Genomic DNA, 27,336 nt, shown 5'->3' with positions numbered 1-27,336 from the left:
GGGTAGGCAGGGCGGGAGGGACAGAATCCGGTTCCTCCCCACCCATCCCCACCAGTCTCCTGGGCTCTAATGGTGAGTGGGCTGAGCGTCCGGCTGGCAACTCCACCACGTGACCTTCCACACTCACATCACAAACCCCGCAGCCTCCTCAGTTCCTTACTGTTGTTAATAATACCTCACGGCTCCTCTCCATTGCTTTGCCGACTGGTCCAGACCTCTTTCCTAGGCGCCACAGCCTTATATTCAACCACTTGGACACCTCCTTCTGGAGGCCCTATGTAAGCCTCTAACACATCTTGCAGGGGACTCATTTTCCTGCCAAACCTGCTCTTCCTCTGCTACCCTAACCCAGTAATGGGCCCACCATCTTCCCGTATAGCCTAAACCAGAAGCCTGGGAGTCTTTTTTTTCTTCTTCTTTTTTCTTTTTTTTTAAGATTTGTTTATCTTTATTTGAGAGAGAGAAGCGGAGGGAGAGGGGAGGAAAAGAATCCCGAGCCGACTCCCGCTGAGCTCGGAGACCCAACTGGGGACTGGATCTCAGGACACTGAGATCATGACCTGAGCCCAAACCCAGACTTGGAGGCTTAACTGAGGAGCCACCCGGGTGCCCCTGGAAGCCTGGGAGTCTCGACTACTCCCTCTTTCCACCCCCTCGCCTGTCAGTTATCTAATCCTGTTCATCTTATCTCCCAAGTATCTCTCCAATCCAGGCATTTGTCTCAGCGACTTCACTGCCCTATTCATCCTCTCATCTGGTCTCCCTGCCTTCAACTTCCAATTTAGCAGCTCTTCCTCTACAGAATAGTCAGTGACCCTTCTAAAACTGAAATTCCTGCTCTAAAGTCTTCATTGGTTCCCCCAGGGACCAATTACATTGGTCTTCGAAAGACAATTACATTGGTCTGGTCACTGACAGTTTCCAGAAATGGTTAGTGGTTGGTAGGCTGAGAAAGGCTGAGGACCAAGACACCAGATAATCCCTCAGTCCCTCGCCTTGTGGGATTCTAGTTATCCCCTGCTTGCTTACTAATGGCTTTACTCAAACTCTTCTACTAACTGTGGTAAGGCAAGTGCAGTCCTTCCCTGGAGGCAGAGAAAACTAGGAGATGACCAGAAAGGCCACTTAGAGAGCCCTGGGAATGTGGTCTTCAGGAAGGAAGACATGCCAGCTTACCTGGAGAGACTGGCCAGCCCACCTGGACCCAAGGATGTGCCTGCCGTCAAACTGCTCCTGTCAGACTTGCTCCTGATATGACATTTATACTGCCACTCACCCTTGGCCCTTTCCGGAAGTTTTACCAGTAAGTCCGAATTTGCAATATCTCTCTTCCTGGATATTGAGAAGGCTGTTTCAGACTGAAATGAAAAATAACTCTAAGGCATTCTAAAGAAATGGGTGCAATTTTATTTTTATTTTTCATGTAGATAATTCATTTGGGGTGACAAAGGGTGACATAGCTTAATTACTCCATTTGTAGGCATTTATGGGTGCCTGAGGTGACTGCTGGAGACACACAGCTGGCCGCCCCCACCACACTTTCCTGAGAAAAATTACATCACTCTGCTAACTCTGAAACCACAGAGTTTTTCTAAGTTACCACACACACAACAATTCCAAAGTAAAACTGTACCCTTGATAATTTTGTGTACACTGGAACTTTCATTTAAAGGCTATAGCTAGCTCAGTCACTGACATATGATGGCCAGCCCAAGAACTCCAGCCAGTCTCCCAGTGCTTCTTTGTTTCAAGGTCTTATAAGAAGAAAAATGAAAGAAAAGGACTTATCTCTCCTTGAAAAAGGAAAAGCAGCAGATCAGCTGTCATTTTCTGAGGAAATGTAAGAATATTCAGCCTCAGCCAGAACCGAGCAAATGAATTAAAATGAGATACTGGTTTTTGTCAATCAACCTGACGAACATTAAAACATGATTGGTACTTCATATTGGTGAGTAGGCACTGCCGTCTAGGCTACCCAACGGACTGACCTTTGATCCACTTACTCACTTCTTTCAATTCATCCTAAAGAGACAGTCAGAGGTCCAGGTGGCTGGGTGGCTCAGTCGGTTAAGCGTCTGACTCTTGGTTTCTGCTCAGATCATGATCTCAGGGTAGTGAGATTGAGCCCCACCTTGGTCTCCACACTCAGTGCTCAGCGTGGAGTCGGCTTGAGATTCTTTCCCTCTCCTCTCTCTCCCTCTACTCTCCCCACATTTGCTTGCATGTTCTCTATGAAATAAATAAATAAATAAATAAAATCTTTTTTAAAAAAAGAGACAAAGGTAAACATTATGAATTTTCTACGGTAAACATATGTATATATCACTGCATCTGGCTTATCTTGTATAATCAGGAAAAAGAAGGAGGAGGAGGAGGGGGAGGAGAAGGAGAAGGAGCAACAGCAGCAGCAGCAGCAGCAGCAGAAAAACTGTATTTTAAAAAACAGCCTGACCTGGGTAGGGAGTTAGATCCCTTGGATGAGTCTGGAAAAATTCCCTGATTTTCTGGCTACACAGACAAGAGCTTCTATGGAATGTTAGGAAAGCTAGATCTGAGGATGATGTTGTGTCGGGGGAACTCAGATGGTACAGCCAGTTTTTTTTCCAACTGCCAAAATTATAATATCTAGGCCTGATATCTGGGAAAGTCTGTAAAAACCTCAGGTATCTTTCTTCTTTGCCAGCAAGCAGGTGTGCTTATCCGTGGAGTGGTTCGGAGCATCAGCGCTCCTCAACACATCTGAATAAATCCAGAAAAGCCTTCCTACTGATCTGAGCACATCTGTGCTCTCAGACAATTGTTGCCCAGACTGGTGCCATCCCAAATCAAGTAATTCAGCTTCACCACCTTTGCCCAAGCACGTGGCTTTTCCTGGTTTCATTTTCTCCCAAACTATACACATGGACACATGTGTGCATGCATGCACACTCACACACCCCCCCACAGGGCCCCGTCTCCTTCAGAGGGAATGGTTAACAGTCCCTACAGAGCAGCAAACTGAAGGACATATTTAGCAAGTCTTGGGGATGCTAGTGACAAAGGCTTGGGAATTTTTTAAAAATACAAGTCTTGTCTCAGCCCTCTTTTCAAACCCGCTCTGAAATAACAGAGCTTGCCAGGTTATCAGGAAGGCTCAAAGTCATTGTGGTAAGCTTCTAGCTCATAGAGCCAAAGCTAAAGATTGCCCTTCACTGGAGGCAGATGCACAGACCCCTTGGGGGAAACTCAACTGGTGTTTCTGTGTCTTGAAGGCTCTTCCAAACACAGATCAATCTCTTTCACCTGCTTGGTGGATCAGCTGCACCCAAGGCTGTGATGACCTAGGCCAGAGGTCATCTCCTGTGACCCCCAAGCAATCAGTCCCTTGACCACCACCATCCCACAGCCATCTCGACTCAGACTTACTCACTGGCAGGCCCAGAAATTTCCATCATCCTGGAGTCCTACACCTGAGGCCTAGCTCTTGCATCTATTTGCTGTGTGGTCCTGGGCCGTTCACTTCCTCTCTCTAAGCCTCTGTGGAACTACTTGCTTGAAAGGGGCAGTTTTGTGGGCCTGGTAGTTGTCACTGGCACTTCAAGTTGCCAATGAGTCATGTCCTTTCTTGAAAGTAAATGTGGGCAAAATAACTGCTCTAGGGGTTTGGTATGGGTAAGAGGAAGCAAGAGGAAGTTGGAAGACAGCCCTGGAGCCCCTCAGAAGCGCCTGCTTTCTCGTGCTTTCTGTTGCAGCTGCAGGGTGTGGAGTAGGCTCGATCAGCAAGCAGTGGCACTGTGGCATGACCTGTGCTGCCCTGTGAAATTCTCCAAGAAACTAAGGGTGCCCAGCAGCCGCTCTGTGCCACTCCTGTGGAGCTCCCACCCCAAGCACCTGGAGCACCCCTTTCAGGCCCAGGAGCAATTCCTTGAGGGACACAGTGAGCTAGGCTTAGGGTTGGGGGGCGCAGTACCACCTGAGCAGGGGTTCCCGGCATCTAACAGGACCCAAGCGTGGGGCTGAAAAGGCCAGGAAGGAGCTATTAGCTAGGACAGAGCCGACCATCAGATGAAAAACCAGATTACAATGTGTGTGTGTGTGGGGGGGGTGATAGCAACAATTATTTATTTATGCATTTTTTTAAAAAGATTTTATTTATTTATTTGACAGAGAGAGAGAGACAGCCAGCGAGAGAGGGAACACAAGCAGGGGGAGTGGGAGAGGAAGAAGCAGGCTCCCAGCTGAGGAGCCTGATGTGGGGCTCGATCCCAGAACGCCAGGATCACGCCCTGAGCCGAAGGCAGACGCTTAAGGACTGAACCACCCAGGCGCCCCTATTTACGCATTTTTTTCCTACTTCTCTTCTTCCCTTTGTGCATGCCTCTTTGCGTGCAGAGAAAAGTTGAGAAGCAGGCCATGTGCCAAAACGGTTAACAATGCTTATCTCTGGGTCATGAAACTTTCACATTCTTTCCTTTTCCGTTTGTTTCTTTATACACTTTCCCCCCCTTTTTTAACATGCAGCACGTATTTAATAATCAGGAAAATCCCCAATAATGTCTGTCCTACACACTTACATGTAGGAGTGGGAAAGGAGAAGGCCCAGTGGGCTGTCTTGGGGCAAGGGAGGCAGCTTCAGAGAGGGGTGGGGACCAGAGGGCTATTTTATATAGGGAAATCGGGGAAGGCTCCTCTGATAAGATAGGCTTTGGAGAGAGATCTGAAGGAGGTTAGAGAGGGAGCCTGGCCTATCTGCCAGAGAGCATTCCATGAAGAGAAAACAGCTAGGACAAAGGTCTTGGGCTTGAACTTTATGGCCAGGCCTACCTGCCCCTGCTTCAGCCCTTGGGCCAGGGCTGGAAAGAACAGGAGAAAGCATCTCATCCATGCTTTCTGAAAGTGTGCTCCGTGGAGCACCATCCCAGAAAAGTTCCAAGAGAAAAGAGTCCCATCTCTACTACCCACCCCTGGAAGAGATTCACAATGAACAGCGACTTAGTCAAGGCACTGAGAAATCTAAGCAATAAAAGGAATTCATCCAACTTTATTGCAGCAATTCCAAATATTTCACCTTGAACCTCCTTTTTGCTATAAAATCTAATCACATCTGGGAGAACCCATGTACTTCATGAGATGCCCATATATCCATTCTCTGAAGTGCAACATAAAGTCCAGAGACCTGAACTGACTCCCCCAGGTTTCCAGAGGTCCCACTTTTATGCTTGTGGCTAAGAAGAGTCCAAGCCCTACTCTCTGGACTCACAGCCAAGCCACTCTTCCAGAAACGTTTTATCCACATTCAATAGCCTAAGGGGCCAGTTTCAGCTTCTCTGAAGCCAGAGGAAGAATTCCCCTGAGGGAACACAGTTACTCTCTCACAATACTGTCTTTTTATTTAGACTACCTTTTTTTTTTTAAAGTAAGGTGTAGGCCCAATGTGGGGCTTGAACTCACAACCCCAAGATCAAGAGTCACATGCTCTACTGACTGAGCCAGCCAGGCGCCCCTTATTTAGGCATCTTTAGGTAAAGACTAATTTAAATTGGACCTTCATCTCCATGGGTGCTGACAATGTATGTGTCTTTTCTGAGCCTGGTCTCTTAGTGGGCATGCAGGGCTAGTGCATTGCAAACACACTCATGGAAAAGCAAATATACTTTAATCAGCCAATAGCAACAATCAAAACCTCCACTTTAACACCCTACTTCTTGGAGAAGGCTGAGAATCCACAGACTGGGTATTTTTTCTTCTCTGCCTAAGGACCAGGGTGGCATTGTGGCCTCAGGGCTCATTTATGAAGTTTTTGAGCATTTTTTATGCCTGCTTTTCCAAAAGGCAAGAGCCTCCCCTAGCACAGGGTGCCCTGTGGTTTCAGAGGCTGGGGTGTGGGTCAGGCAGACATAAGAACCCCAGCACTGTCGTCGACTGGATACATGACTTGGGCAAGGGACCTCAGTCAAGTTTAGAGTCTCCGTATCATCATCTGCTGACCGGGAGCAGTCATCCCATGTATGTTGTAGGGTCATATCCCTCCTCCTAGCTGTATAGTGACCATGGAATGGGGGCAGAAAGGAGTATGTGGGGGTGTTGAAGCAGAGCTGTCCTCCTTTCCTTGGCTCTGGAGCTATTTCTGTCTGAATAACTAGGACCCATCACTGTAATCAGGGCACCCCCATCCCCAGGCTATGCTGGAGACTGGGTCAAATTTAATTCAGCTTTTTTTTCACGCTTACCTTCAGTGTCATGTAACCACCTCCAGGGCAAAGTCCCTGCTGTTCCCCTGCCTAGAATGCCCTCCTCTATCCTCTGTACCTTTGGTGAACAGTGAGGCTATTGCCTCAGGCCTTCACATGCCCTTTTCCCAATAGTCTAGTGGTGCTTGGTGGCACTGACCAATTGCCTGCTCCATCCAGGCCTGGAGCCCCTGAACAGCAGAGGAAGCAAGAGCTTAGGATGCTCAGCAAAGCAGGAGCACAAACAGCAGCAAAAGTACTTTAAATATTTTAACAGGTAGTAGCCCCCTCCTAAACCTCCCCCCCGCCCCCCACAAGTTTCTTTTCTGGCATAGCTAGCTAGGCTGGGCCCCTGCTGCTGGATATTGACTAGGATGGACCAGAGACCAAGCTACAGCCTCACACGTGGCCACAAGGGGGCGTAAACACACTGCAGGAAGCACCTGAACCTCTTGCTTCCCTGAGCTGGTGGAGGGAGTGTGCGTGCGTGCGTGCGTGCGTGCGTGTGTGTGTGTGTCTGTGTCTGTGTCTGTCTGTCTGTCTGTCTGTGTCTGTATGCATGCATATGCATCCCTCTACAATGCTTGTACCAGGAGCTGACACTGTCATCAGTGGGGAGGCTGACTAGTGCCTTTCAAGGCGCCTAGAGAGTGGTGGCACAGGCTTAGCTCAGAGGTAGGTCAATCCTGGCCCCAGCTCCAACTATGTCACCTGGAGCAAGTGTTTTAATCAATCTGATCCTCAGTATCTCATCTGCAAAATGGGAATAAGAATGGTACCCACCTCGAAAGGTCCTGGGTCAGTTAATGAAATGAGTTAATTAAATGAGTCAATTCAGGAAAAAAAAAAGTCAATTCATGGATTGTGTTCACTGGTGGGTCACCCCACAGGCCCATGGAGCATGGTCTCAGAGGAGGTCCAAAGGAAGGTACCTTAAAATAATTTGTTAGTTAATATTTTATTAAAACAAAAGTATGATGAGAGAAATCAGAATTATGTTTACCTTCTTTATAGTTACCTATCACTTCAGTAACATCTTGCACTGTTTTTATATTTAATTACCTATATGAGGATCCCATAATCCTTTCAGTATGTGGCTTAGGTGGGTTTTCAGCTCATGGAGGCCCCCGCAGGGGCTGCGGCTGATGGGGCCCCCTATGTCTTAGGAGGTGCAGTCCCTGGGGCCCAGAGCAGTTGAGCAGATAACCATGCAGGGCCCAGGAAAGTGTAGGTCCCGGTGGCATCCTCCGAGGGAGGAGGGGGGGCGATAGTCAGCAAAGTTCACACGGGGTCTGCAACCCTCCATCCCTAGAGACCAGCCTGCTGGCTATGGAGAGGCCCTACCTTAGAACCCCCCATTGGTGCTCTCACCTGGGCCCCACCTCCTTCAGGCCATGCCTAACCCTCTACCCTGTTTCCTACTCAGGTGCCTCTCCCTGTGGTTCTTTGACCTCCAGATGGCCTCCTCTTTTGTCCCCTAGACTTGTGGGTCCACCTCAGAGAGCATTTAGGGCATCTGGGGGGCACCTGTCACATGGTTGGGCAGATTCCAGGCATTCGGGGTTGTTAGAGGTGCTAGAAGTCCCACAGGGCAGTTTCACACAGCAAAGACTTGTCTGAGTCCTGCCCTACCTTCCAGTGTCTCACCTGGATGTTCAGACAGGGGAAAAATCAGTTTATCTTCATTGGAGCCTACAACCTTTTTCCTTTTTTCCAATTATTTTTTTAAATTGCAGTATAGTTGATATGCGATGTTACATTAGCTTTAAGTGTCCAGCAGAGTGGACAAATTCCTACATTACGCTATGCTTACCATAAGAGTAGACCCATCTGTCATCATATTATACTATTACATATCATATCACACTACAATACCATTGACCATATTCCCTATATTCTTTTTTTTTTTTTATTAATAATGATTTTTTATTATATTATGTTAGTCACCATACAGTACATCCCCGGTTTTCGATGTAAGGCTCGATGATTCATTAGTTGTGTATAACACCCAGTGCACCATGCAATATGTGCCCTCCTTACTACCCATCACCGGTCTATCCCATTCCCCCACCCCCCTCCTCTCTGTAGCCCTCAGTTTGTTTCTCATAGTCCATATTCTCTCATGTTTCATTCCCCCTTCTGATTACCCCCCTTTCTTTATCCCTTTCTTCCCCTACTGATCATTCTAGTTCTTATGTTCCATAGATGAGAGAAATCATATGATAGTTGTCTTTCTCTGCTTGACTTATTTCACTAAGCATTATCTCCTCCAGTGCCGTCCATGTTGTAGCAAATGTTGAGAACTCATTCTTTCTGATTGCTGAGTAATATTCCATTGTATATATGGACCACAACTTCTTAATCCAGTCATCTGTTGCAGGGCATCTCGGCTCCTTCCACGATTTAGCTATTGTCATATTCCCTATATTCTGTTTTATCCCCGTGACTTATTCACTCCGTATGACCTGGTTCCATTTTATTTGGAAACACAGAGTGATGATTGCACAGTTTTTTTTTTAAGATTTTTATTTATTTATTTGACAGAGATAGAGACAGCCAGCGAGAGAGGGAACACAAGCAGGGGAGTGGGAGAGGAAGAAGCAGGCTCATAGCGGAGGAGCCTGATGTGGGGCTCGATCCCATAACGCTGGGATCACGCCCTGAGCCGAAGGCAGACGCTTAACTGCTGTGCCACCCAGGCGTCCCTGCACAGTTTTAATATATAATGAATTATTGTATTTTATGTTACTTGGAATTTTGCCAATTATGCCTAATTTGTGCATTGTTTTTTTTTTTTAAGATTTTATTTATTTATTAGACAGAGAGAGAGACAGCCAGCGAGAGAGGGAACACAAGCAGGGGGAGTGGGAGAGGAAGAAGCATGCTTCCAGCAGAGGAACCTGATGTGGGGCTCGATCCCAGAACACCAGGATCACGCCCTGAGCCGAAGGCAGACGCTTAACGACTGAGCCATCCAGGCGCCCCTAATTTGTGCATTGTTCTGTTCATAATCTTGAGAGACAAAATTTCACTTCCTATGAGTTAAAATATGATGACTTATAAAATATTGTATAGTGGATAAATGCATTTTTCAAATCAATGAGTAGATGGGATATTTTCATGTCTGTTCTAAAAAGTACAGGAGTTGTTCACCATCTAGGAAAATCACACCGTGATGGCTGCAATACTCATGTCCTTCTGCTTGGAATGAATTTGTAGATGCCATGTTACAAGGCTTCTGTATATGGGCACAAGCCTCAAAAGACCTCATCACATCCTTGTGAGCTAGCATTTACATTCTGATACATGCATTACTTTATTGAAAATTATGTTATTTGTATAAATAAACATGTAATATAAAGGGCTGCTCTTTATATTACAACTAAGGCATTTAAGTGATTTTTTGAAATCAGGCATGTAGGTAAATTGTATTTTCTTTGCTTTTCATTGAAGGCTTATTTATTTGCATTTATTATTATATTATGTTATATTATATTATATTATTATATTGCATTTATTATTATAAAAAGTAGGCTCTAAAAAAAAGTCGGCTCTGGGAATCTCAGAAACATAGTATGAGCCAAAAAGCCAGAAACTAGGAAGGTTTCTGAAATGAATGATTTCATTTGAAGTTCAAAACCAGACAAATGTAATTTATGCTATTGGAGGTCAAGATGGTGATTACTTTTGGGAGGTAGGAACTTGATGAAGACATGGGTGTTTTGGGAGTGCTGGAAACATACTTTTGCTGATCTGGATGCTGGTTCCATAGGTGTGTTCAGACTATGAAAAGCAAATAACCCGAGTCTCCTTGAGGAAACATCTGACAAACCCAACTGAGGGACATCCTGCTACTAACTGGCCTGTACTCTCTGACCATTTCAGTGTCATGAAAGGCAAAGACAGGGGAGGGGGGTGGGGGAATGGGATAGGCCGGTGATGGGTAGTAAGGAGGGCACATATTGCATGGTGCACTGGGTGTTATACACAACTAATGAATCATCGAGCCTTACATCGAAAACCGGGGATGTACTGTATGGTGACTAACATAATATAATAAAAAATCATTATAAAAAAAAAAAAGAAAGGCAAAGACAGATGGAGGAAATGTCTAGGGAAGAGGACACTAAGGGGACTGGACAACTGAATGCAGTACATGATCTAGGACATGGTCTGGGAGTTTTTGTCATTGTTGTTACAAAAGACATTGGGACAACTGGCAAAATGTGAATAAGGCATGTTGATGAGATAATAGGAATGTAACAATGTTAATTTCCTGTTTTTGATTCTTATACTGTGGTTACATAACAGAATGCCCTCATTTTTAGGAAATGCACTGGAAAAATGTATACATATGGAGAGAGAGGAAGAGAGAGAGAAAGCAAATGTGACAAAATGGGGGGTCTGGTGACCACTCTACAGTATATTCACTGTATTATTTTTTTTAACTTTTCTAAAGTCTGCTAAAATAAAAAGGTTTTGGGGTAAGGGTTTCTGGGTCTGCTAGCAGATCCCTAAACATTGGCCATTCCTATCTCTGTTCCCATGGCTGCAACCCCAGTTTTCCTGGGTGTCAGTGTGGAGAGGGGCAGAAAAAGAATAATCCCAAGCCTGACATTTCTTGACATGGCCAAGTCTTGTGGGCCACAGGCACTGAGGTTCCATCTCTAGGGATCTCAGCTTACGGTATGGGCTTAGGAAAGTTGGCTGAGGTTGGTCGCTTGCCTGCTGCCAGACACCTGACTTTCTTCCCTCATCATGACCTCTGATCTCAGAGGGCACTGAGATTGAGACAGGCGCCCCAAAGACTGTAGAGCTGGCTCCTGCTGCCCTGATCTGAGCCCCCAGGAGTTGCTGGAGCCACCACTGGCACCAGCTAAAGTAGCCCGGTTGATGCAGGGCTCCCCCACCCCCAACCTGGGGTCATAGGGCCCATGTGAGCAGCTCTGCACCTAGTAGACCCAAGCTGCAACAGGGGGGAGGAGCTCCCCTCCACGTCCCCTCTACTGCCCCCAGAAACCACAGGCTTCTAGATTTAGTGCTGGGGCCAGGGCTTCAAAGGCTTGGCTGCCCCCAAAACATCTTTTCAGCTCACCTGCCTCTGCCTGAAATTAAACCATTAGAGTTCTGCTGTCCTAGGAGAGAAATCATTTCCAAGCACTGACTTCTAAAGTACAGATGTCGTTGTTGTATGGGTCATAGTTCATGGACTTGGGTATGTGAAACACACAGAATGTCTTTACTTCCTGTAAACCATTTCAATCCAGCTCTGAGCCCCCATTACCCGGGCTGGCTGGAAATTCAGCTCAGGTAATGTCCTGTCACACTGATGGGCAAAGGTCTGGGGGGCTTGGGAGACTCTTCCGGTTCATCTGTCCCTGACGGTTTGGGCCCAGCACCTTGGTCCCTTGTAGTTTAGGGGCACAGGGGGTGACCCACATCCTGAGATCCAGAGCTGTAATCTGGCCCCCAGTTCGGCCACAGCTTGGCTCTATTTCTGGGAAATCTGCTTTCTCTCCTCCCTCAAGTCCTACCTTAGACTCCTCGGCCCTCCCACTGACACATTGTACAGATGTGGAACCAAGATGCAGAGAAGAGCTCACAGGACAGACTGAAAAGGAGATGATTAAACCATTCCCCCAGAGGGTGTTACTGCCTCCCAGAGGCACCTGCATTTCATCAGGCGACCATGTCAACTGAGCACTGAAGCTCAAATGGCAAGATGCCGGGCTCCATGACAGGCAAGCACGGAGTTATTCTGTGTAGGGGTCTTTCTGCTGTGTACTCTCCCAAGGAATGAAGAGCCTTGGACCAAGAGTGATAAATCCTAGCTCTCCCACCAACTCACTTCGGCAGACTCCGTTCTGTCTTTGGGCCTCAGTTGTTCTACCTGTATGGCTGGTGGGGTCAGAACAGGAATTCTTTTGGTGTGGATACTCTGGGATTCCCTGGGCTGCTTATTGATTCCTACTGTGGCTTCCTCGGGCTGAAGAAATTCCAAACTCTACTCGAATACTCGGGAGCGGTAGCAGCAGCAGCAGCAGCAGCAGCAAGGACCTGCTTCCCAGTTCCCTGGGGAGGCCTGGGTAACTGGAGAGACAGGACAGTGTGCCCTCTGGAGACACCATGCCCAGAGCAACCGAGGAGTTGCCACTCACAGCAGGAGCTGAGAGAGGAGGAAGAGCTCTTTCCTGAAAACCTGAGGGACCCCTGGGAGCCCAGGTGACCCTATAGCCCTGTGTTCCCGTACCTTTCCTGCAATGCCTGGCCCAAGAGAGCAACTCAGTGGGACTAAAGAGCCACCTGCTCACCCTCCCATGCCTCTGAAGACAAAAACATTTGAATTGCAGCTGAAGGGATTTAGATTAGACTCACATACTGCCAAGCCAAGAACTGCCAGGGCCCAGGCGTGAGTCCATTCTGCAGGGCCGAGGAGGGGCAGCAGGAGGGCCTGATGAATTGTACCTGCCAGAATTTGCACTTGAGCCTGTGTTGGAAGGTGGAGTCAGGCCAAATGATGCCTAGTGCTTTCTGAGCCTCAGAGAAAGTCCTCTTCTTCCAATCTGGGAGGCCCTCAGCTCTTGCTCCAGATCTCCAGCAGCTCCTCACGCCACCTGGATATAAAGGTAGACTTTTCCCTGGCGTTTGAGGCCTCCAGAGTCTGGGGAGCCCTGTGTCTCCAGCCACACATCTCCTCTTTGTTGATGCATGCTGGGTGATAGCCAGGCTTTCCTCTCGGTCTGGTAAATATTCACTGCTGCTGAGGCTTCTGTGCCTCTGCTGGGGTGCCAACTATTTAGACTTTGGACCCCTCTTCCAGGAAGCCCTCTCAGACTAATCAAGTCTCCTCAACCAAGCCAGGACCCTTCTCGGGGACACTACCACCTTCCCCCACTCTTGATGGTCTCTTGCAGTCAGTTCCTTGCTGAGGGTCTTGGCCTTTCTCCCGGAAGAACAGCAAAGGTCCTGCAGAGTGACCTGGGGCAGGGCCAGCTAGGGTGAAGGTTTCCTGGAGGTGCAAGGCCCTGACAGAGGGAGCCAATTTGGCATCAAATGTTCTGAAACTGCCCTTTTGGAGGACAGAGGCTTGGAGCAGATCTGACTCATTCCTGCCACCACCTTGCCTGGCTACCAGCCCAGCCAGAGGGCCTATTTGGACACCTTGCTAGCAGATGGCCCTGCGAAGGGAAACATCCGTTTTGGGCTATGTTATCCAATATGGTAGCCACTGGCCACATGTGCTCTTAGGCACTTGAAATGCAGCTACTATGAATCAAGATATACTATAAGTGTAATTTACACACTGGATTTTAAAAACGTAGCATAAAATACAATGTAAAATGTCTTGTTAATTTTTTTACACGGATGACATGTTGAAATGATAATTACTTTGGACATAATTAAGTTAAATAAAATATATTATTCAAATTAAATACACTTACTTCTTTTTATTATTTACTAATATTTCTTCTCTTTCTTTTTTTAAGTTTATTTACTTAAATCTCTATGCCCAACATGGGGCTTGAACTCACAACCCCTACATCAAGAGTCATATGCTCTACTGACTGAGCCACCTGAGCGCCCCCTCTTTTACCTTTTAAAATAGAGCTACGAGAAAATTTTGAATTACATATGTGACTCACGTTATACCATTTCCGTTTTACAGAGGAGAACACAAGCTTCTGAGGACTTGAGTGACATGTGGTACAACACCCAGGTGTGAGGGCCCCGGTGCATCCGCCCTAAGTTTGTGAGCAGAAAAGGCTCCGAAAGGGTTGCATGCCTCAGGCCCTGCCTCTGGCTGCAGGACAAATACCAGAACCTTCCAAGCTCCAGAATCACATTTCCCACTTCTCTCAGAATTGTGACCAACCAGCAGTTGATTCTGCCTTCGAGGGTGAGTTCAGAGTTGATGTTGTGACCCATGGACATGGGGGGCTCCCAAGGTGTCCCAGCTGGGCAGATGCTGTTGTCTGACCCCATCCTCAGGCCAGCCCTAGCTGCAGTCAAAGCCTCCGTCCTGCTCCAGGACCTCTCAGCTTGGATATCAGTGAGGCACCCTCCCAGACATCAACTCTGACAGCGGTGCTCTCGGCTTACCTGGCAACCTTCATCTCAGACCCATTTCTGTCCATATCCCCAACCTTTGCTCAGGCCATAGGCCACTCTCCTTTCGGATGAGCACTTTAGCAGATGGGTGTCCCTGGCTAGCCCTATGGGGACCCCTCAGGCCTCTGCAGAGGTAGCAGCTGTAGAGGTAACTACAAGGTTGGGAGCAGGTCCTCTGCAGACGGAACTCAAGGGGGCCAGGTCTTTACAGCCAGCCCATCTCCTGAGGCCCGGAGAAGAGATGCTCTGAGACTCAGGGCCTGGCTCCTCCAGGTTGGAGGGAAGATTATGCCCCTAGCCTGGGCACATATTCAGCATGCTGTGGCCACTGGTCTGGGCCACCAGCCCAGATCTTTTCGAGGGCCATCCTGGCTGCCAGGGGGTAGCTCTCTGGGATCTTGGGAATAAACAGAGCCCATCTTGTCTTGAGTGCTCCAAATGTGCCCTGCATCAGGCCCAGGAGGCAGTCTTGCTCTGGGTAACGATTTGGGTCACAGTCCTTGGTCCCTTGAGGTCACAGTCCTTGGTCCCTTGAGGCCAGGATTGGTGGAGCATTTGGGATCCTGCTGGGGCATCCCATTCAAATGTAAAAGGGTCAAATCTTGGGCTGTGATTATAAGGAGGCCATTTTTGATTTAAAAATAGTTTTAAATTAAAAAAAAACGAATTAAGGGGAAGGATTTAATGGGTGAGGATTCTTGGCAGGCTTGGGATAATTACTATAAAACCAGCTCCCATTTCTCAAGTCCTCTGTGGTGTCAAGCCGGTCGTGCCACCATCCCGGGGAGGGGCTGGCCAAGGTTCCTGGCATGGCCAAAGGCGTCGGCCTGTTGTTCCAGCTCCACGCGGCCGCAGCCATGCCTTCCCCTCCCTCCCTCCCTTGGACCCAGTTGCTCTGGCATAGAGCAGGAGAGTTACGGGATAGGTCCAGGTTCAAATCCCACTCTACCACTTGCCTACTTACCCTCCCTCAGCCTAATCATCCTCGTCTATAAAATGGGGGTGAATCCTAAGGAGATCCTAAGGAGAGAGTCAGACATCTCCCCCTGGCCCTTGGCCCGCCTTCAGAGGCAGCTTTCCTAACTCTACACTCTGGGTGTTCTCTCGTCTTTAGGCTTGCACACCTGCTTCCCCTTGACTTCAAACTTGCTGGCCCCTTCTCTCTGCCTTGGAATACTGGCTGGAATTTCATTTTCTTCACCAGATGAGGTAGGCCTCTGCTCCCATGGCCCCTGCCCTGCCCTCTATATAACCCTCACCTGCTCAGTTCCCTTGTCCCTCCCCGCATACTCTGCTTGACTTACCACTGTCAGTTCCCCCAACGCCTAGAACCGTCCTTGATATAGCACAGGCACTCAGTGGGCATTTGTTGCATGAATTCATGAGTTTATTAATCATTGCATGGATGGATTGTCATGTAGGTGGCTTTGGTGGCTGGGTGGTGATGAGGGAAGATACTACAGAAGCTGTAGCCAGTGTCTGCCCATGGCAGCAGGTGGCTGGAGGGAAAAGGCCATGTCATCTCCAGCAGGCTGGGTGCTGATTTTAATGGCCCGGCAGTGAGGTGCGTGCATGGCGGAGGCCTGCAGAAGAGGTAACGCTGAGAGGGCAGCCCTGCCCACCTCTAATTATTGCTTGAGTCTTTCTGGCAATGCCAGTTGCCTGCCCGAGAGAGCTCGGTCTCGTCTGTCACAGTGTGAGCTCAGGGTGGGGCTACTGCCACTGCCAGTGGAGAAGACAGGAGGAGATTCCCAGGGGCCTTTGGGTCTTGGAGAGCAGAGGCAGCCTCAGGCTTGGACCATGCTCAGTGCCTGTCCTTCCTGTCCCCAGCTGAAGGGTGTCCCCTGACTTGAGGGTCCCATCAAGAATCCTCCAGGGTGGCCAAGGAACAAGCCAGCTGAAGGGGGGGTCCACAGTACCCCCCAGGCAGGGAGCCTCGGATGGTTTGGTGTCTGCTGACGTGGAAGCCCTTGGGAAAATGGTGCTCTAGTGGCCGGTTGGGCAGGCGGGTGGCTCAAGCCCGGAAAGAGGCCTTGACCACACGGCCCTTCAGTGGCTGTGGCGGCCGGAAGTTGTTCACCATGTGGATCCTCTCATCATCCTCTGAGGTGAAAAGCAGGCTCCGGAACTTTTCCATCTTGAGAAGGCGGAAGAGATACTCAGGGCAGAATGGGGGTGCTGTGGTCCTCTCTGATCCCAGACAGAGCGTCTGGCATACCTTGCCAATGAGCTCCACCTCTCCCTCCTCTTGCTCCTAGGTCCTGTCCCTACTCCTCCCCACTCATTCTCTCTTTGGGATCCTGAGCTCAGTTATTCAACCACTAAAAGGCCTCTGAACCTAGACCCTGTTCCACCTAGCTCCAGTTCCAATTCCATCTAGCTATCACTTATCAACAAATGCAGGATTCAGATTCTAACACAATAGGGGTGGTCCTAGGCTCCAGGGATCTCCCCTCTCAGCCTGTGGTTAGGTCCTAATGACTAACAACCAAGCGAACTCCCAACCAAGAATCTAAATGTTAAAAAAAAAAAGGTGGGCGGGGGGGGGCAAGCGCCTGGCTGGCTCAGTCCATAGAGCATCCAACTCTTGATCTCAGGGTCATGAGTACAAACCCCACATTGGGCATGGAGCCTACTTAAAAAAAAAAAAAGAATCTAAATATTTATTGGCAAAAGATGGGAGCCTTGATGATGGGACCATAAGCTGTAGCTTGCTTGTTGGGAGAGTCGCACTCCCTGGGATGGGCCCTGAGTGCCATATCCTCCCATCCCACCCGGTACTCTGGAAGAACTCACCTGCCTCTCAGAGATGCTGATAGGTTCCCGGAGCACGATCCAGGTGACACTCTCGCTCAGTGGGGGTGTCGTCAGGGAGCCCGGGTAGGTCCAGTAGTGCCGGCTGGCAGGCAGGAGGCACTTGGGGTTGAAGCAGCTGAACTGGGCCCTGGTTCCCTGGGGCAGGGCAGGCAAACCCAGGAATCAGCACAGACCTGCTGCTAGGACCAGACCAGCATCCTCCCCGCTCTTTCCTGTCAGCGGGATTTAGGCTTCTCCTTGGCCCAATGATGCAAATGTGGGCATAGGTCTGTAATACCAGATGCCATCTTCCAGTCCGGCCTGGGCCCTGTCCACCTGTTTGCTGGTATGTAAAAGCTGTGGCTCCTAGAGCTCTCTGGTCTCCGTGTTCTCTCTCTGCCATTTCCTTCAACTGCCCTTTGCTGCCTGTAGGATGGCCATTGACACCACAAGCATCTTACCAATCCTGTACCCAACCAGGTGGTGTGCTGGGCATTCCATGCGGCCACTGACTCCAGTGAAGAGGAGTTATTTGCAGGGCACTGTAGCTGCTAACCTGTACCCTTCATCTCAGCGGGGGTTTGCTGTCAGATCAGAGCAGTGGTTGGGCACACTCTCTGCTCCAGCCTCTTCCTCCCTCCCTCCCTCCAGGCTGCTGTGGGTCAGGGGTATGGAGCCCCGGTCTCACCTTAAACCGAACCATGTAGAGCGCATCTGTCAGACGGTTCATGCTGGGGTGCTCATCCCCTGTCTGTCAGTGAAAGGGTAGTGTGAGCCCAGCACCCACCATGTTTGAAATGAGGGGCAGTGCTAGGCTTCCCGTGCCCTCTTGGCCCCAGTAACCACCCCTTACCTCCAAGAAGACCCCAACCACAGCCAGGCCATCAGGTGCTGAGGCTGCCTCCCCAAACGTGCTGTATTTCTTGGCGTTCCAATGAACAAGGTGCAGCTATAGGGGCAAGGCCAGTGCTTAGCGCCTCCAAGGGGCCATGGGCGCTCAGAGCCAGGCTTCCCTCACTCCCGCTGGACTCCTGGCCCCTCTGCAAGAGGGGTAAGGCTGTTAAACTTCCCAGGCCTCTGGGAGGGCCCAGAAGAGCCCCCAGTGGAGCCTCCAGTGGTCGCAGATAGCATCCGCACTGCTCTGGGCCCAACACTCTCCTGAGCCCCAGGTGACCCAAAGAGGAATCTAGCTCAGGCCCTGCCCTCAGTGAACTGTGAAGTAGACACATCTTGGAGGAGGCGGTACCTGCAGCTGAATTTGAAGAATAGGTAGAGGGTTATCAGATGGAGCCCAGGGGAAAGGTACCCCAGGCAGAGCGAATAGCAGAGGCGAAAGCCTGGAGGTTGGAAAGAGCTGGGTGTGGACAGGAGATTCATCACACGCCGGCCAATACAGGGAGAGGTCAGGAAAAGATGAGGCCAGGCAAAGCCACTACGTGTGGGGCCTCGAATGCCAGGCTCAGTCCTTAAAGGGCTGTTAGCAAGTGTATGGTGGGACTGGACTTGTCCTTCAGAAGACTCCTTCTGGACACACAGACCAGGATATCCGTGGGCAGAGTTCAGGTGGAAGACCCTGCCCTGGGGGCAGGTGGAAGGTGTTTCTCCCAAACCCCCTGGGTGCTCCTCCTCACCCTTTCCAGAATCCCACACCAGGCACCCATCAAGTCCCTGACTCTCCTGTCCTTCCCCAAACAGTAAAGGGATTTAGATAGAGGGCCCTTACCTCGCTGGGGAATGACTTGCCATCTACCGTGTGCTCTGAGCCCACACTGTGCTTCTTGCCCCAGTGGAAATGGAACTGCTTGAGCCGGTACGGCCCATCCAAGGGCCCCCCAGTCACCACTGCAGGAAGAAGTGGGGTGTGTAGTAATTGATGTGAAAGATCCCACACGGCCCAGCAGGTGGTGGTGCCAGGACCAGGCCAGTGTCCAGGAGGGGGAAAAAGGTTTCGTTTGGAAAATTCATTGGGCTAACTAGGCTTGGGTCCTTCCTCACCTAGTCCCCTGGGCCCTTAACAGGGCCAGGGTGGAAATCTTGGCCGCCTGCAGGTGGCAGAGGTAGTGATAGAGTACACCAGTCCACTTGGCCGTCCTCCCCCTTCCCACCCACTTTTGCATGGAAGCTGGGACCTTGTCTCCCATGCCCCCATTACCACTAACAAGAGGCCTCTCGTGTCTGGATCCCTGACCCAGGGCTAGGTTGGAAGGATTCTTTTGTTTGGTCCTTCTAGAAGCCTAATAGAAGTCATGAGGGACAGAACCTATTGTTTTCTCTATCTTATAATGGAGGAAAATGAGGCACAGAAAGGGCAAGGCGTTTGCCTAAGGTCACACAGAAAGGCACTGTGCTAGGATATAAGCCTGTATCTCCTTTTTAAGTCCAGAGCCCCAGCCCTTACTCACCAGATCACACTGTCTCCCCAGAATCTTGAGCGGTCTCAGGACCTGGTGTTGTCCAGAAACCAGCTCATGCAGGTCCATACTCTGATGGCCAGGCCCAGGCCATCTCCCGTGGCCTCTTGGGAGGTCCCTACTTGTGCTGGTTTTGTGACTTTCTCACCCTGATACCTGGTGAACTGGGGCCATGCACAAGGCCTCCTGGGACTGATTGAATTTCCAGGTGAAAGGGATCTGGCAGTAGAGGGAGCCCCAGTGAGGCCTGAATGTGAGCCCCTGGATCAGGTGACAGTCCTAGGCAGTTCCACTCTGAGGCCCCTCCAGGATGGGTGACCAGGGCAGGGCCTTGCCCCTTGTGGGCCTATGAAGAGGAGAATGACCGAAGAGTCCAAAGGCCCTTCCTTGCTCCCTGGCCTTATCTGAGAAGCAGGGTCTGTCCATAGCATTGCTGGAGGGTTGACAAAGGGAATCTGGGAGGGTGGCCATGACAGGGGCCCGATCAGGCTGTCCAGTTCTGGGGAAGCAGGAGCAGCAGGGCCTGCAGGCTGAGCTCCCTCAGAGCATGCCCCACCTGGGATGCTGTGGTATGGTCTTTCAGGGAGTAAATTCCCTACCTAACCCCTTGAGCTTGGCACCTTTAGCCCTCTCCCTCTGTCCTGACTCTAGAACATACTATCATTCACTGTGCACTCACCGTGTATTCAGCACTCTGCTGGCATCAACCCCCATAGTGTCCTTGAGAGGAACATATTATTACCCCTGTTGGACAGATGTATGGCTGAGGCTTGGAAAAGCAGGTGTCCTGCCCAAAGTCACACAGCTGGTGAGTGGCAGAGCCCCAACGGTCTCACTCCAAAGCCCACTCTCTTTCTGCTGACTCCCTGCCCCCTTAAGCCTGGGTATTCTGGTAGGAGAGGGAGCCCCAGCCAGGCCTCAAAGTAAGCCACTGGATCAGTGATCCAGAGGCGTGACCCCTTGGACTCCCTCCCCACTTCCTGACAACAATGGCCTTCACTAAGCTACTGAGGTCTGAATTGAACCCTCAATGCCTTCTGAAGGCTGTTAGAAGGTACAGTCCTATGAAAACTACTCCTTTATAAACTGTCACTTAGGGTCGTCAAGAGCCCCATGTCACTCCCCAAAGCTCTGGGTGAGAGGCTTTATTAAAAATTCAGTACTAGGAAGTGTTGTCTCTCTTCTGAGGATCTGCTAGATTTTTTCCCTTCTGCAACAAGAACTATAGCTGGTCCTCTTTCCCTTTTTTCCTAGCCTACTAGGGAACTCAGGGCTAAGCAACGAAGATTACTCTTCTCTGGCTTCCCTCCTCTTCTCTCCTTTTTGATTTTCTGCTTGAAACTTAAGTTCCCTTGTGTGCTTTCATTGTGTATGTGGGGAGAGGTGGAGAGGGGCAGAATACAAGTTACTTCCTTACACAAGAAACTCCAGCAGCTTCCCTCCTTGCTCTACTCTACCCCTCATAGGCCTGTTCATAGGGATAAAATCTCTTCACTGAGGAGCACTCCTGAGGCTTCTGCCTAGGAATTTATTATGAAAGAATCTGGACTCTCAACCTAGGGTAAACAGATGTCATAAGTTCTTGCTGGTCTTTCTCCGGCCCAAGCTGGTTGGAATCTTGAGGTTGTGGCTGGAGACAAGACCTTTGGAGTTGGACCAGGCTGATTTTGGCACTCCCCCACTCATTGAGTCTCTGCTTGCCCATCTTAGAGGTGGGTTCTTTAGAGGAATAAAAGAGCCGCCTAAGACCTTAGCAAAGGACCTGGCACACAGAACACTTTAGCTCCCTTCTCTCTCTGGGCTTGGCCAGATCACACAGGGAGGAGGGTTTGGCCTTAGGCCACACAGCAGGTCAGTGACAGGGCCTGGAGTGAAAACAAATCTGACCTAACATAGTAAATGGAAGAGAAGGAAGGGAATTCACATTTCTTGAGCATCTGCTGTATGCCAGCACTACAAACATCACTTCAGTTTTTCACTTTTCCTCTCTATGACTCCAGAGAGGAAAAGAGGGTCTTATTGCTGCCATTGTATGCATAAGGAGACTGAGGCTCAGCCCAAGGCTTCTTAGCTGGTGAGAGGTGGTGCCTTCCTTCCCCACCACAGCGTCCTGCACTTCCTGAGCCTGCCCCACGCAGGGTGAGGACCCCAGTGGGAGGGGGGCCAGCCTCTGGCAAGGGCCACTTACCAGTTCGGTCATCACTGTCATTGAAGTCCACCTGGACAGAGTGCCCATTGTTGGCGATGCTGAGGGATATGCAGGCCTCATAGGAAAGCTCCAGTGGCTTCAGGCTGGGCGAGTACACAGCCTGGCTGGACACAATATTGATTGGTGACTGGCGGTCTCCCTGGGCAATGGGATACAGCTTGTGCCACTGTGAGGGGCCTGCAGGTGGGGAGAGGGCAAGGGCTCGGGCTGGCCTGGATCTCTGGGCTGCAGGCCGAGGACGCCCCTGGGGGATGGTATCCCAGTATCCCTTCAGATGTCAGCCCCTGCTTTGGAGCTCCAGTCCCAGCTCTGCCACATCCCTCTCTGCCTCCATTTCCTTTCTGCAAAATGGCCTCATGAAAACTCCTCCCAGAGATGATAGGAGGCCCAGAGAGGTAATTCATGGAAGGCAGCACAATATAGCCACAAGCCCAGGGGTGGCTCTAGGCAGTGACTCCTCCCCAACTCCCAGTACATGCTCACAGAGGGCCTCAGGCCTCTGAAGACCCTGACCTGACCCTACCAGGCATCTGGCCTACTTCCCACACCTTGAGCACATTGTTCGTGTTGGTGTTTGTGATAACAATAACAAAAGCCAAAGTCATCTTAGCTTTGGCTCTGTGACATGCGCTTGCTCCTCAACCACATTGTGAAGCAGAAACCAGTGTGATCCCCGTTTCATAGATGAGAGAACTGAGGACCATTCGTGTACACACACAGACACACACACACAGACACACACACACACACACACACACACACACACACAAACTTGGATGCAGGTATAGACATACAGCATGTGCATGGGCAGCCCCAGTTGCTCTCCCCTGGCATATGCCTACAGATCTGTAGAGATTTTCATGTGTGCACACATATGTGCACAGTTTCCTGGGTTCATCAGGCCCAGAGTGGCCGGGCCCAGCCACATACACGTGTACAAACACACACACGGTCCTGCCCACTACACCTGACACACGCATATACACCATCATACACAAACACCCCCTGTTGCAAAACCAGGTCTGCAATAAAAGACTACAGCAAAACACATGCTCGTGCAAGCACATACACACACACACCTGCGTGCACACCCACGAGCGCCCACCACCTGCCTCCCAGAGGCTCCATCTGCAGCCGAGAGGCTCGGCATCTCCCTGGGGAACATCCTGAGATGCAACCTATTTTTAGAGCTATTGCCGGCTGGTGCTTCTCCCCGTTTTTGGCTTCTTAAGTTTTCCTGAGAAAACAGCAGCAGGTGCCGACAGAGCTGTGTCCCCAATGGATGACTCAGAATCGTGGCCCAGACCCACTGGGTTATTTTTGAAGTCCTGCGAGCATGCAGCATGCCCGCACCTCTATCCTCCATCCTTCCCTCCCTCGTTGCCCCTGGATTGAATGACCCAAGTCTGGCTGGGTGAGGGGCAGTGGCCTGAGGGTGACAGGCCCATGGGGCAGGCCATATAGGATACTGTTTGCTCAGAGCTGGTGGGCAGGACTAGCAGAAGGATATAGTCAGGGGCCTCTGACTCTGGAGGAAGCACCCAGAGCTAGTTCAGAGCAGGTGCTGGAGGGAAGATGATCTATGGGTTCTGCCAACCTGCCCCTTCTCTGCCTCTCTCTCCAGCTCTGCTCGTCTCTGTTGCCTTTTTCTGAATGTCTCTAGCTTTTTCATGGCCAGATCTGGGGGGCTCCCCTCCAAAGTATGCTCCTGTGTCCCAGAGGGAGCCAGACACATCACAGCACCTCCCTAGCTCCCTCTGTCCCACTGCAACCTCCTAACCCTGAGACTAGCCCAGGATCCCCCCCCCAATGCCTCAAAGAGTGAGTCTCTCCCTAAAAAAGGGGAGATGAGGAGGGTTCCTTTCACCAGCACTTCCCTGTCTCCCTACATCCACCTACCCTGCTTGGGGTTTCCTCTGGCAACATGGATCTTGGGTCCTTATTGTTCACCTGACAGAAAGGGGGGAGCCCTTACCCCACACCCCCACCCCAGCTTGGTAAAAAATAGCCCAAAAGGTAACTGACCTGCCCCGGACCCATATTCAAGCCATCTGGCTCTCACCTCTGCCTCTTCTCCCTTCCTCTGCATCCTGAGGAAACTGAGGCAGGATCAGGGAGCTATTTTCCCAGGTAGGAGGCTGATGTGGGCCACGCGCTCCCACGCTTCACACCAGGACGTGCTCAGACACCCTGCTTGATGTAGACACCCAGACACACGCGTGCACCCCAAAATCCCCCTTCCCTCACATACCTGGCGACAAAAAAGCTCGGACACTTCCGCGGGGAAACTCTCCCGGGGACACCGCGCCCTTGTCCAGCAGAGCCCGGCTCCCGGGAGGTCCCCGCACACACGCCGTGCGCGCTCCCCGCACAGACACCCGCGCACAGCGCTCCGCCCCGACCGCCCCCCGCTGCCCAGGGCCACCTCCGCCCCCAGTGCCCGCCACCGGTGAGTGAGTGTCGGGGCCCAGGTCTGGGCCAGCACGGCAGTCAGGGGCTGCGCGGAGGAGGCGGCAGGACGCGGTCTCAGCCGCCGGGTGGCTCGCTGGCGGCGGGGCCGGCCGGGTCACAGCGCGGACTTTGGCCAAGGAGCCGGGGAGCCAGGGCTCGGGCCGGGCAGGTGGCCTGGGTTCTGGGGACTGGACCAGATGGGGGTACCCGTCCGGCCCGGAGGGTGGGGGGCTTGCGGGTCCGGGAAATCCGACTGGGCTCGAGGGTCGGGGGTTGGATCCAGAGGGTCGGGGCCGGCGGGGTCTGTACCTACCGTCGTTCTGGCCGTAGCCCCAGCCGTGGTGGCCGGTCATGCCGCTGCTGTCCCCGCAGCCGTGCACCTGCCTGTTCCGCTGAGTTCCGCTGGCTCCGGCTGCGGCTCCGGCCCCGCTCGCTACCGCCGAGCAGCCTCTTAAAGCTGCGGCGCGCGGGAGGAGCAGTTCCCGGGGGACCCGCCCCCCCCAACCCCCAGCAGGGCTAAAGAGGCCGGCGGTGCCCCGCCCCTGCCTGCCAGCAGGCCAGTTGAACCCCAGAGTTGAGTCCAGGTGGGGGGGTCAGGGAACCTAAAGCTCTCTCCCTACTCCCCTTCTCCCCTCTCCCGCCCCCGCGGGACGACTCTCCCCCCTCTTCACTTGTACAGGCTCCAAACTGTACTGTGCAGAGAACTGCCCTGGTTTCTCCACATCCCATCCCACCCCGGGGCTTGTCCCGGAGCCTCAAATCCCATTACTGGGGACCTGCATTCTGGGTCCTGAGTCCTCTGGGATTGGAGAATCCCCTCTAAACTGCAAAGTGCATTGACCATCAGGTGTCTAGAATTGGAGCCAGACGCTATGGCAGGTGCTGGGCCAAGCTTTGGGTCCTTCCTGGCATCTAACTCTCTCAGCTACCCTAGACATTGAGTGGTACTTCCAGGAGCCCTCTTTCACAGAGACAGGGTTGAAGCCTAGAGAGATAAAATGATCTGCGCAGCGTGCAAGGGATTCACGCCTAGATGGTCTCACTCTAGACACTGTGCTCTTTACCACTTCTCTTTGGTGCTGGGGGCAGGGGTCTTGTGGTTATGGGGGTCTAGGAGCCTGGGGTAGGAGAGAGGACAGGACTTGAAATCCAAACCCCTGGCCCCAAAGAGGGAATGGGGAGGAAGTAGCATCCAGTGGGCATGAGGACAGATGGTCAAGAGCTGGCTCCCTCACAGAACCAAGCCTAAGACCCTGCCTCCCACCCTCTTCTTCTCTCCATTGCTTCCTCCTTCCCTGCAGGACTCTTTGCCTGTCCCTCTACAGTCCAATGTTTGTCCTTCCTCTTCTTGCCTCTTCCTGACCTTTGGCACACCTGCTGGGAACTCAGGCCCTCCACCCTGTACTTGACCTCACTGCCTGCCTTGGCCCAACATTTTCCCACCTGCAAGCCTTGGTCCTTGCTGTGCCCTCCTCCCTGGTGCATCCTCTGTCTTCCACCCACTGGCTTCAGGCTGCCCAATCTGATTCATCTTAGGATGTGGCCTTGTGCCAAGGATAGGCCTTGTCTCTGACTAGGCCTCAGCAGACAGTTTTGGGAAGACAAATAAATGGGTGGATGGAAGGACAGACAAATGATCCGACCCAGGGACCTCTCCCCGACAGGAGGTGAAAGGCCATTTGACCTTGACCAGAGCAGACTATTTCAGGCCCTGCTCTGGGCTGACCTTGTGAAGGAATCTGCCATCTTGTCTGCCTGACTCCCCTACATCTCTGTGGTTATCTCAGTTTCCCTCTTCTAGTCCCTGAACCTCAGTTCCACAAGTTAGAGTTGTGGAGATTAATTGACAACTGGTTGGCTGGGTCAAGGTCAGTCAGTGACTTCCCAGCCCTGCCTAGATGCCCTTCTCTGACCCAGGAGCTGGAAGGTGCCCTTACTAGAAATATGACTGTCAGGCAGGGGCAAGAGACTCATGATAGAGATTCAGGGGATGGGGCCCCCCAAATCAGCATGTGACAGAGAATGCAATGTTGTCAAGACCCCAGGTCTAAGCCAGAACTGTCATCCTTGGACCAAGAAGACAAAAAAGCTTGCTCAGTGCCAGATGAGGCAGCCACTCTTCTCCTGGGGGAGTGGCAACACTCTCAGGGTCTAGGGAGGGGGTCAAATGTATCTAGTTCATTGATCCACCTCTTCAGAGTGACCCAGGCCTAGTCAATATTTATTTGTAGTATTTAATTAAAAAGTTGGAATTACTCATATAGTTTTGCATCCAATTTCATCCGCACAGCAACCTTAGGTGGATTTTTGCCCCTTTTTTACAAATGAGGAAAGTAAGGCTTAGAGAAGTTGATTAGGGAACATAGCGAGTGACAGAGCAAAGATAAAAATCCAGTGCTGCTGAGTCCCTTATTTGACATGTCTAAAAGCACGGAGAGGGGGAGGAAGTGGATTTTAAATTTGATTGTCATTTGCATATATGCAAGACTTTCTCTGGAAGGACTTAAGAGAAGCTTGGGAGAGTGTTTGCCTCCCGGAAGGAGACTGGGAGACAGGAAGGGTGGGGGAAGGTGTGGAATTGGGGTGGGAGGGACACTATGCTTACTCCTTTGTACTCTCTAGAAGAAACTATTACCTCTTTAACAACCAAATATAAGTTGATCTAATTCTTTCCTTCCTGCATGCTGTCTTCAGCAATTTTCTCCTGGTTCCGGAGTGATGGGCACTCAGGCAGGTGAGAAGAGCCAATGCACTCTGCCCATTTCTGCCCATTTCAGGTGAAGCCCCCGTTACCCCAGCAGCCCATTCAGGTCAACTTGGGAAAGCCTATACTCCCATTCAGGCGCCTCCCGTCTTAATTATGTGCTGTCTTTAAAAATGAATTGATTCCACTGCCCTGAAATTTACTCCTTGGTCTCACTGGCATTAGGATTTCACTGTTTACGAGGGAGGGGGAGCACGGGGAGGGGGTGGGTGGTACGAAGGGTATGATGAATGGCTGAGGGAGGAGGGCAGGAACAGCTTACACAGCCATATCTCATTCATCAAGTGACCTTGACCAGATTGCACTTCCTCTTTCAAAGGTACAATGTCTTTGCTCTACAAGGTGATGAGGGGATTGTCCCTGCCCGGCCCACCTCATGGGGATCCT

The 27,336-nt window shown here is 51.0% G+C and overlaps 1 protein-coding gene and 1 long non-coding RNA gene across 3 annotated transcripts; one reads left to right on the top strand and one right to left on the bottom strand.

Annotated features, from left to right (window-relative positions):
* The first annotated feature begins 86 nt into the window (after positions 1-86).
* LOC125283288 (uncharacterized) lies at positions 87-27,336 on the top strand. 2 transcript variants are annotated; one of them, XR_008960094.1, is made up of 5 exons: positions 87-1,303; positions 13,876-14,106; positions 15,433-15,527; positions 26,880-26,919; positions 27,269-27,336. It is a non-coding gene; the product is annotated as an uncharacterized LOC125283288 (long non-coding RNA). The 2 variants fall into 2 exon arrangements; XR_007191021.2 differs by lacking the exon at positions 26,880-26,919 and having other exon boundaries at positions 27,269-27,317.
* CA7 (carbonic anhydrase 7) lies at positions 15,696-24,620 on the bottom strand. Its single transcript, XM_026494929.4, has 7 exons — positions 24,499-24,620; positions 21,714-21,911; positions 18,838-18,956; positions 17,968-18,063; positions 17,803-17,865; positions 17,115-17,270; positions 15,696-16,455 (listed from the first exon to the last, which is right to left on the bottom strand). The coding sequence occupies exons 1-7, from the start codon at positions 24,536-24,538 to the stop codon at positions 16,333-16,335; spliced, it is 795 nt and encodes a 264-aa protein (XP_026350714.1). The 5' UTR covers positions 24,539-24,620; the 3' UTR covers positions 15,696-16,332.

This window comes from Ursus arctos, unplaced genomic scaffold (assembly GCF_023065955.2).
Source record: "Ursus arctos isolate Adak ecotype North America unplaced genomic scaffold, UrsArc2.0 scaffold_19, whole genome shotgun sequence".
In the NCBI taxonomy this organism is placed as follows: Eukaryota; Metazoa; Chordata; class Mammalia; order Carnivora; family Ursidae; genus Ursus; species Ursus arctos.
The sequence above is the reverse complement of the archived record's forward strand: the minus strand, read 5'-3'. Positions and strand labels throughout refer to the sequence as shown.

Excerpts from the sequence above, each read along its gene's own strand:
- CA7 (XM_026494929.4), bottom strand. The coding sequence starts at position 24,538 with ATGACCGGCCACCACGGCTGGGGCTACGGCCAGAACGACG. Across the intron at positions 18,064-18,837 it reads GCAAGTCATTCCCCAGCGAG|CTGCACCTTGTTCATTGGAA; the intron begins GTAAGGGCCCTC and ends TTGCCCCTATAG. Across the intron at positions 16,456-17,114 it reads TCAGCATCTCTGAGAGGCAG|ATGGAAAAGTTCCGGAGCCT; the intron begins GTGAGTTCTTCC and ends CGCCTTCTCAAG.